Raw genomic sequence first — 9,938 nt, 5'->3', positions numbered from 1 at the left:
CCCAGCGGTGCCGCGTGGCCAGCACAGGCCGGGCTGCGGCAGCCTCACCGTGAGCTTGCGGCCGTGATGCACTCGCCACCCTGGTCAGCACTTGCGTGTCCTGGCTCTGCACCCAGTGCTGCCACCCGTGACATACAGCTGTGAGGAGCCACATGGACTCTGTGTTGTGCAGTCATTTGGGCTCAGGATGGGAAGTACTCCAACAACAAAACTTAAAAAAATAAAAAAATCCTGGTATTGTTTTAATTGTCTTTATTCCCACAAGCTTTATTCCCACAAAGCTCAAAACCTGCCCATGGCTGAGCGCTCCTGGACGTGTTTTCTTTCCCGTGAGTATTTGTTTCTGCTGGAGCATGGCTGTGGGCGCAGGGCAATGCAGGTGTTTGCGCCGTGTCACCGTGTCCCAGCGCGGCGCTCGGTGCTGGCGCAGGACCCGGTGCTCGGTGCGGCGCCCCGCTCCGTGAGCGTGCCGGGCGGGTGCACGGGGTGCACGGCACTCGCGCTGGCACCGGGACGGCGGCGCCCGAGCCCTGCGCCCAGCGGCTCTAGGGCTCCTTGCGCAGCGCCACGTTGATGCGGCTGCAGACGCGGGCGAGCGCCTCRAAGAGCGGGTCGCAGAAGGTGTGGATGCAGAGCGAGTAGATCCTGCTCACGCACTGGATCTCGATCAGGTAGCTCTTGATGCAGGGCACCACGGCCCAGATGTGGCAGAAGGAGATGAGGGCGAAGAGGAAGCCCCAGAGCACGGCCAGGGGGATGCCCAGCGCCGCCGACAGCAGCCGGTAGCACCAGTACTTGCTCACGGTGAAGCTGGTGTAGCTGCTCTTCCAGACGCCGTCGAAGCTGTAGGTCCCCACGGGCTCCGCGATGACGTCCTCGAAGTCGACCTGCAGGAGCAGCGCGTGCGGCCGTGAGGCGGGTGCAGGTTGGTGCTGCCGCCGGTGCCGCCGGTGYCGCCGCGTGCGGCCGTGCGGGGCAAGGCAGGCAGCTCCCGCGCGGGAACCCGGCCGTTTCCTGCAGTGCTTGTATCATCCATGCATTCGGAGGTGTGCAGCCGGGAGAGGGAGGGCAGCCCCGTCGCCTCCTTGCAGGGTGCTGCTGCTGCCGGCATTGCACGAGTCTTGCTTGCACACTGCCGAGCGCTGCCATAGGAAGCTCCTTGGGCTGCGGCTTGTTTTAAGGAAATGCACCAGCCCAGAGCAGGACATTTTGGGGGCAGCACATGTGTCTTGATGCATTTATGTTAAACTACTCAGAAGACCCGATTTGCCTCAGATTTGCAGCTTGACTATACTCTCAGTCGCTGTTGCCTCCCATTTGCTGCCTTACTGCRGGGTCACAGCCTGCGAGCGGGGTGCTCCTGTGCCGAAGGAGCCCATTCCTGCCCCCTTGCAGCAGCGCTGGGTGCGCTCGGGGGGCCCCGCACTGGGGGTGCCACAGCCGGAGGCGACGCTCCCGCCCCGAGGGTGGAAATGCAACGGTGCAAATGCAGCACTGCAAATGCAGCACTGGCCACGTCCTGGCCTGCACCCTGCCCTGGACCTGTCCCTGGTGCCGCTGGAGCAGGGGCTCCCGCAGCGGTGCCTGCCGGCAGCCGGCCCTGCTCTTCCCTCCGGGTTCCCTTTAAATCCGTGGCTCCGCCAGGCCAGGTTATTCCTGGCGCAGCGGGGCAGGCCGGCGAGCGCGGCGGCTGCGGTGTGCGGGCACCCACCTTCACCACGTCCTCGTTGATGTGCCGGGGGTCGCGGTTCACCAGGTCGATCTCCTTGGTGTGCTGGTCCTTGGCGAGGATCCGCTCCTCCAGGTCGCTCCGCTCCTCGGCCATGGCTGCCGCCAGCCTCCGGCTCTGCCGGGGCGCCCGGACGCCTGGGCCCCGCAGCAGCTGCCGCGCATAGCTGCGCCCCCACCCGTGGCACCGCTCCAGGCTAAAATTACCAGCGACAGAGGGGCCCCGGTGTCCGGGGAGCCTGTCCGGCGGCTCGCGGCGTGAGCTGGCGCTCGTCGACACCGCTCCCTCTGTTCGAGGGATTTAGCGCTTGCAGCTGCTCCATGAACTTCCCACTGGTGCAGCCTGTGCAGGCGGCTTCCCCCAGCCGGGGGAACAGCTCCTGCTGCCCCGTGGCCCTGGGAAACAGGGGGCCAGAGGTGCCCCATGTGCCAGCACCGTCGGACCGAGCCGCCCTCCCTGCTGCCGCGCTGCTCCGAGCAGGGTCCGACGCGCCAACACTGCCAGGAGCAGGACGGGCGCCGGTGCACGGGGCTGGAGCACCCTCCTCCAGCACCAGCACCCCACAGGAGCCCTGCAGAGGGGCAGGGGACCGCGCGGTCACCAAGGTGCCGCCTCTGCTCGGGAACCTGCTTCCCGCTGCTCCTGCGCGGACTCCTTGTGCTCTGCTGCCAGCACGTGGAGGGGAGCTGGGAGGAGCCCGCGGCTCCTGGAAGGGCTCGGGCCTCCCACTTCCTTGGCCTGTTTGTCACTTCCCGTCCCCTGCCCCTGCTCCTCGTCCTCGTGCACCCGCGAGGACAGCGCTGACGGCATCGCCCGTGTCGAGGCGGCAGCACGAGCACCAGCCCAAGGCTCTGCTGCGCCTGGTCCCGGGAAAACGGCGCTCCGGGAGCACGGAGAGCGGCAAGTGCCGCTGGTGGCCACTTGGCACCTTGGCTCAGCAGCCAGCCACCACCTGGGCATGGAGAGGGGACCCGGGAGCCCCGGAGTGCCGGAGCGCCGGAGCTCCAGAGCACAGAGCCGGCCCTACGCTCCCGTTCCCGCCTGGCTGCTATGGGCTGCTCTGCACGCAGGAAAACCTGCCAGGCAGCTCTTCCTTTCTTTCCTTCTTTTGACACCACTCCTAGCCAGGGCAGGCAGGGTTTGCTGCGGTCCCCTTTCAGCTCACCTTTCTATAGGGTTTTCATCTCAAATCTTTTTTCCCTCCTGCACCATCACTCTCTAAATCCCTCTCGCTTTTCATCTTGCAGAGGCCTCACTTGGCTCGTCCTTATCAAGCCGAGATTTCTCCTGATTTATGGCTGGTGACAGGAGCGCCGGGCAGCCCCGCAGGCAGCGTTAACCAGTTGCAGTGACGCTGAGTGCAGCCAAGGGCGAGAGCTGCCTTCAGTGCCATCTACCCTAGGCCTGCGGCTGCAGCATCCTGGCTGTGCTGGCCCGGGGCAGCGCTGGGGCCGGGGCTGCCGTGCGGGAGCCACCGGCGCTGCGAGGAGCCGGGCGCCGGCCTCCCCGCGGGGTTCGTCCCGCACTGCCCCAGCAGGGCCCTGGGGCYGCGCTCGGCGGGGCAGCCGCAGCAGCAGCAGGCGCGGGGCACCCCGTGTGCGCTGCCCTGGCACGCCGGCCTCGCGGGCAGCGGTGCCGGGGATGTGCGGATCCCGCATCCCGCATCCTGCCTGGTCGGGTCAGGAGTGCTGCAGAGCAGCGGGAAGGGGCAGAGCCACGTGGGCAGCGGTGCTGGGGCCGTATGGACCCCATATCCTGCCCGGMCAGGCCAGGGGACCTGCCCTTCCCAGAGGAGCATCAGCAGCCACAAACGGCCTAGACACGTCCCTGCTCGTGAGATGTAGCCTGCAGCCCTGCTATAATCATCGCTTTGGAGCCCTTTCTTGGAAAAAGCCAAAATTAAGCATCCTCAGGACACGGTGCTTTGGTGCAGAAGGGTCATATTTTCCAAGACTGTTTTCCCAGGCAAGTATAAATACGAACGCGAGAGTCCTGTGGCTGGGTCCTGCTGTGCCCGCGCCGCTGCCCTGCACAGCGGGCCCACGGTCTGTGGTGCAGCTCGACACGGAGCCTCTCGGCGGTGCCAGCGGCGGCCCTGTGCAGTGCGGATCACCAGGGCGGCCGCACCTCGGGGCAGGCTGGTGACGTGGGTGACCACAGAAGGTCTCAGTGTCATTTTGCACAGCCAGGGGCCTCCACGTTGTGACAGAGAGCTGGAAACCTGTGATGGGAAGATGTTCCGCAAGGGAGTGCAATGTCGGGATGGTAAAAAGCCTCCATCCCCGGCCCCTACCGCGCTCCTCTGCCGGATGGGGCAGCATGAGCGCCGCGTGTGCCCGCRCCAAAGGGTGAGGAGCAGCTCCAGGGGCCGCGGGCTCGGGATGCTGCCGGCCGGTAACTGGACTCCTCTTGTTGCCTCTTAAAATAGCCCGGCCACAGGTCTGGGCAGGGAGCGGCCCGTGCGGCGCGAGGTGACGTTCAGCAGGAATTCGAACTGTCACAAGCGGAGAGGGTGCCCGGAGCGCGGGCTCCGTGTTCCCGTTCCGTGGAAGTGAATCAGCGAGCCCACGTGCCCCCGCAGCACGGCTCGCCTTTTATAGTCAAAACAAACACTGCAGGCGCTCGGGGCCGAAAGCRGCCGCTTTGGTGTCAGCGCGCGGGCGGCACCGTCCCTGGCGCCGCCGGGCGAGCGGGCGCTGCCGCACGTCGCACCCTGGCCGTGGCAGCCCGGCCGCCGCTCCGGCCGCGCCAGCACCTGGTGGCAGYGCTCGCTCCTTCCCCACGGATGTGAATTCCCCCTGGGAAATGGAGCGCGTGTGGAAAAGCTTGCAGCAGGGTTACTCCGGCGTGGATAGGAGAAGGTGCACGATGCCATTCCAGAGATGCTCACGCTCCTCCTTGGAGCCACGCTCATCCCCGAGTGCCACGGACAAGGTGCTTCCTGCCACCAAGGCTGGAAACAAGGTGTTTTGGTGCTATTGAGCCACCCGCCAGCAAAGCTGTCCCTGCACATCCAGGAGGGACCAGCAAGCCCATTGCTGACCCCGAGGCCAGGGACTGGAGCGATGGACATGAGTGTCCGTCTATCTCTGGGGAATTGGTTGTACGAGTCTCTGTGCCAGCCCCGTGACCAGTGGAAAAAGCAAACCTAGCCCTGAAGAAATGCATCACTTGATCCTTTTTCCCAATGGCTCTTGCCATTACAAAATACCGTTATTAATGGGAGTAAATCTTAACTTGATATCTTGAGTRTTTAGGAGTGAAGGAACATGGGGATGCAGGTCCTTAAACTGTCTTCCCAAGGCAATACTAGTGCAAAAAATATGCACTCCTACGAGCCAAAACCGGCCTGGCCTCCTCCCAGGACACTGCTGGCTCCAGGAGGGCTGGAGCAGCGCGAGCAAAGGGGCTTTGGGCCTCGGTTGCTCTCTGTGGGTGCCAAGCGGTCCTGCTAGTGAGGATGACTGCGGGTTTGGCGGCGGCGCGGCCACTCGCGTGGCCGGGGCTCGGTGCGGTGCCGCAGCGCTGTGAACCGTGCCTGCCCGGTCCCTCGGAGYGGCCCCGCACCGGCAGGAGCCCCGGGGCGCCCGTGGGAGCCCACGGGGCCGGGGCGCGGAGCCTGCGCCCGCGCCGGCGCCTTCGCCGGTGTTCGCAGAGCCCAGGGCCGCGCACGGCGCGAGCACAAGAGCCTGGCCATCAAACACCCCCGAGAGCCTCCGTAATACCCAGCTGGACATAAATTGATCCGGGGCCTCAGGAAAATGTCGGGCTTTTATCTGACTCGTCAACTTGGGGCAAGAGACATGACAGGCTCAGCAATCTTTAAAGATGGATCTAAGCATTTATCCTTGTAATAGCCTTATAAAATGCCCTTTACTTTTTAAAAAGCTTTTAAAACAGGCTCTTAAAGGGAGGTGAAAGAGAAGCTTTTATAGAGCACCAAGATGAGTGGAGAGTAGATGTATCCGCAGGAGCTTTGAATGAAAAATAGGATGTTGGATAGTAAAGATGTGCCAGTCTCAAATATTTTATTAAACCAGACTGGCTCAACTGGAATCTTGCTTTGGAATAATGAGGTGGGGGGGGGAGAGTAGGGGCTGAGCATAAGGATTTTGATACCATCAAAATATCTCGTTCTTCAATGTGGAAATTATTTTCTACTTCCAAGTAAAACGTTTTGCACATAATGTTACACATAGCATCAAAGCGGGAGCCTCAATTCCTGCTGCAACTGAAAGGCCTCGTTTGGGTTCAGGAAGAGGCAGAATTTCCAATTATCCAAATCCTTGGCGCATTTCGCAGAGCAGCCCCAGAGAACTGAGTTGAGCAGCTCTTAGTGACCTCCATCCTCGTGCCACCTCGCTGTGCCCAGGTCGTGGGGGACATCGCCCCCACGTGGGGAACTGTCCCCAAACCGTGGGGCGGCTGCGAGGCGCTGCCGGGCAAGCCCTGCAGGCAGGAAACCAGAAGCGTTTCTGCACTTCTGCATGTCTGCATTCCTGCACGTGTGCACGTCTGCATTCCTGCACGTCTGCATTCCTGCCCTCGTGCGTGTCTGCAGGTGCAGGGCGGCTCCGTGCCCCCCGTCCCTTTTCCCAAGCKGTCCCGCAGCCGGAGCCGGGCGCGCTCGGGGCGCCGTGGCCGTGCGCGGCCGCGCAGCACCATCTAGTGCCCTGTTTGCACGGGAGAGGATCGATGTCCCTCTCCYCTCCACTGCTTCCGCAAGCGGGGCCTGAGCACCTTGCAGGAAGCCCGAAGGGCCGCGAGGAAASAGCAGCCAGGGCTGCAACACCCGCGCGGCTGCAAGGACAGAGCGCTGCGGCTGCCGGGGCACGGGCTCGGGGAGCGACCGCGGCTGTCGGCACCGCGGGGACCCCGGGCAGGGGCTGCCGGCCGCGCTGCGGCCTCCCGAGAGCCTCCTGCGGGCAGCCGGCGTGGGAACCCGGCAAGGGTGCCGGCCGCGGGCTGCTTCCCGTGTCAATCGAAATGGAGCAGGGCTCTTCCCCCGGCCACCTCTGGTCCCCGCACGCTGCTCTTCCTGCATGCTGCTTTTCCTGCTTGCTGCTTTTCCTGCTCCGGCGGGATGTGCCGAGGAAAAGCCTTTGCCCTATTGCCCTGTCAGGAGCGGGCACGTGGGGACCGGCTCAGTGCTCATGAGTCCTGCGCGGTTCCTGCAACCCAACATGTGGCATCCGGCTGCGCTTCCAGCCCCACACGGATGCTGCAGCTCTGACCGATGCTTCATCACATCGGTTTATGGTTCCTGAAATGCCCTCGGGCCCCACTTGTGGGTAGTTGTGGGGCAGAAAGGCACATTGATCCTCTGCCTCACTCTATGCAATGGTCCTAGTGGCTTTTCTCTYGTAAATCCCCGGTTTATTTTAACGCTGCCCTTTTGGGAGCATTTCTAGCGTTCCCTGCGCTGGACCCCCCCCACAGAGATGCGATCCCCTGCTCCCCGTCTGGAGCTGGCACATGCTGGGGCRGGAGGCGGCCGGGAAGGCGGGTGGGATCGTGGGCAGCCAGTAATTATTTGCTCTCCTTGCATTAACCATATATTCTCTCCCTAATTTTTTATTGCTGGACATACACAAGATGTTGCCTACCTGTAAAGCTTCTACCAGGGCAGTGGAAACAGGAACATTTCTTCAGGCCTTTATCCTCTGCTCACATTAATGCCGCGGAGAAGGGGCAGGCAGCTTAGCACAAAGCAGCCCGGCATTGACAGYGGGAGACTGATAGAAATTTTAAACCTCCTATTTTCTCATTAAGGCTTTGCATTAAAATAGTGTATTCAATTGGCTATTATTATTATTATTTCTTTTAATCCTGTGTGTGAAATGCCCTTGCTCCAACTCTGCAGGAAGCCGTGGGAGGGCAGCCAGGCTGCTCAKGTGCAGCTACCATCACATTTTGCCACCACCACCTTTGCAAGGGAACACGGCACCTGGGAGAGCCTGGGGCCAATGCCTGCAGGCACAAACCCTTCACTTGTGGGGAGCCCTTTGCCAGGAACCCCCCGCGTCCCGGTGGGTGTTGCTGGGAGGACAGGGCGGGYGGCTGTTCCCGGAGGCCCCGTCGCTGGAGCAAGAGGAGCGGATGGTCACATCGCTCCTCTGGATTTCGTTGTCCTGCTCCTGCTGCAGGTGCTGCAGTCCCAGCAGCTGCAACACAGATGGACCCTTGCAAGTAGCATCTGGAGCCTCTGAACGCATCTGGGATGATAAAACATTGATTTACGTCAAAAAGAGCTTTGTTTAAAGCTACGACTTTAGAGTGCAGCTGCARGGAGCAGTTCAGGGCTGGGACCCGCGTCCCTTGGCGCTAGATGGCAGCGAGCGCCCGTGGCCGGGGCCAGCGGGACGGGGACTGGCACCCTGGGTGCGTGGCGGGCTCCGAGCGTGGCCGGGATGCCGCGGGCGCTGCCCGGGGACGGCAGCGCTGCGGGGGCCGAGGAGCCTGCAAGGCTTTTCTGCCAGCGCTCGGTTATCTGCTCCTTTTTCCTTTCTTTTCCTCACCCACCTGTCAATGCTGCTCTTAGGAAATGCCAGAAGGGGAAGCTCGCTTGAGCCTCTGCTTGCCCGGGGCTTGGTCYCGCACTTCAGCTTGCAGCCTCAGCTTGAGAAGGAGCAGGAAACAGGCCCCAAGAAAGCTCAGGAATGGGCAAGTGGAGAGAAAGATATCAACACTCTCACTTGCCACCAAGCCCAAGCTCCTCGCCTCGCCCAGGATTTTGGCTTTTCAGGTCATTGCGTTGCCACGCTGGGTTTGCAGGGGCAGTGTCGGTGGCACCGGACGGGCTCGCACGCCCCGGTGCCTTGGCTCGCTCACAGAAGGGACTCAGRGGTGCCGTAGCACAGGGCGCCTGCTCCTCGCCTCGCCGGCCCCGGTCCCGGCCCGGAGGAGCCCGGGGGTTCGTGGTGGTCACGGCAGCAGGAGGAAGGGGCCTGGAGGCTCCTGCCCAGGACGGGGCTGGGCGTCATTCACCCCAGTCTCCATCCATTCACCCATTCTCCATCACACCCATTCACCAAGTCTCCATCTCACCTGCACCCAAACAGGGACCAGCTCGGAGAGGCTCCTGCCCGGGCCCCACAGCTTCTCCGAGGTGCAGGATGGGCTCGAGCTCCTTCCTGCGTCAACCTCCCCGCTGCCCCCGGYGGGTTAAGCGAACCCTGCGAGCAGSGAGCAGGCGCTGCAAGGAGGCGAGCGCAGCTTGCAAGGCTGCAAGCTTGCAAGGCTCCCAGCTGCAAGGGCGCTGCGCTGCAGCTCCTGCTGCCTCCACGAACACCACTGCTCTTTCTGGCAAATAACATAGACATTTAACAGACAGAAGATGAAGAAGCACAGACATCTACTAAGCTGGACTACSAGAGAGGGTCTGGGACCCACAGGAACATTGTGGGACTGGGGGGACACAGGTCAGGGGATTGGGTGCTGGACTGCAGGACATGGGTGTCCCCACGCAGGGGGCACGGGGCAGCATCGCCCCTGGTGCCAGCTCGATCCAGAGCATCGCTCTGGCCTGGGCTGCATCGTTAACATCATGCAGGAAAAGCGCCGGCATTGCAGGAGGTCAGACCCAAAAACCTAGCACAGCCTGGGCTGAAAAGCTGCTCTACCACTTAAAGACATGCAGCAGCATCAGGGAACACAGCAGCCTGCTAAAACACACTCCGAAGCGGGGCTGGAGGTGGCAAGGAGCTGCAGGGACGGCAGTGCCTGTGCCCGGGCCACGCGCATCCCAGGAGCTGCCCAGAACGATGCTGCGGGTGCAGGGCTGGATCTCGCTAAGGTTACACCAAACATTTTACATGCCACTCTTTATTTTTACAGTATTGTACAGTTACAAAGGAAGAAAAAACAACATTATATAGCTATTTTATATCATTKGCTTTCAGAAAAATAATCACTTAAAGAATTGGATTAAAAACCACTGATTCAGTACAGTTGTCAGCACTGTACGTGCAAACTTCCAGTACAGCCTCAAAAACCCCACCTTCTTATTGGACGCCACCATAGGTTTAGCATAACAAAAGTTAACTTTGAGATGTGTTATTTGCACAAGGATATTGCAGGACCTTACACATGAGAAGCCGAGAGGTTTGCTTTTCAGGAAGGCAGAACCCCAAAGCTCGCGGCTGGAGCGCGTGCGGGCRGGCGGCACCGTGCGCGGCGCGGGACGCAGGGGGCAGGCAGCCGCTCGCGG

The 9,938-nt window shown here is 61.9% G+C and overlaps 3 protein-coding genes across 3 annotated transcripts in view; 1 reads left to right on the top strand and 2 right to left on the bottom strand.

Annotated features, from left to right (window-relative positions):
* OXTR (oxytocin receptor) overlaps window positions 1-3,081 on the top strand; it is a 7,114-nt gene extending 4,033 nt beyond the window's left edge. The window contains exons 3-4 of the mRNA XM_026052635.1: window positions 2,654-2,685; window positions 2,977-3,081. Coding sequence (XP_025908420.1) covers window positions 2,654-2,685; window positions 2,977-3,081 — 137 coding nt within the window. The remainder of the gene's footprint in view (window positions 1-2,653; window positions 2,686-2,976) is intronic.
* On the bottom strand, window positions 546-1,825 carry CAV3 (caveolin 3). The gene is made up of 2 exons (XM_026052645.1): window positions 1,712-1,825; window positions 546-887 (listed from the first exon to the last, which is right to left on the bottom strand). Exons 1-2 carry the CDS (start codon window positions 1,823-1,825, stop codon window positions 546-548), a joined length of 456 nt encoding a protein of 151 aa, XP_025908430.1.
* Window positions 3,082-7,716: 4,635 nt separating the features above from the next.
* The window catches only part of LMCD1 (LIM and cysteine rich domains 1), a 16,190-nt gene continuing 13,968 nt past the window's right edge, over window positions 7,717-9,938 (bottom strand). The window contains exon 7 of the mRNA XM_026052634.1: window positions 7,717-7,944. Within this exon, the coding sequence (XP_025908419.1) occupies window positions 7,717-7,944 (228 nt within the window). The remainder of the gene's footprint in view (window positions 7,945-9,938) is intronic.

This window comes from Nothoprocta perdicaria, unplaced genomic scaffold (assembly GCF_003342845.1).
Source record: "Nothoprocta perdicaria isolate Ctin4 unplaced genomic scaffold, notPer1 scaffold_9, whole genome shotgun sequence".
NCBI classification, from domain to species: Eukaryota; Metazoa; Chordata; class Aves; order Tinamiformes; family Tinamidae; genus Nothoprocta; species Nothoprocta perdicaria.
This window is presented reverse-complemented; position numbering and strand designations above follow the sequence as displayed.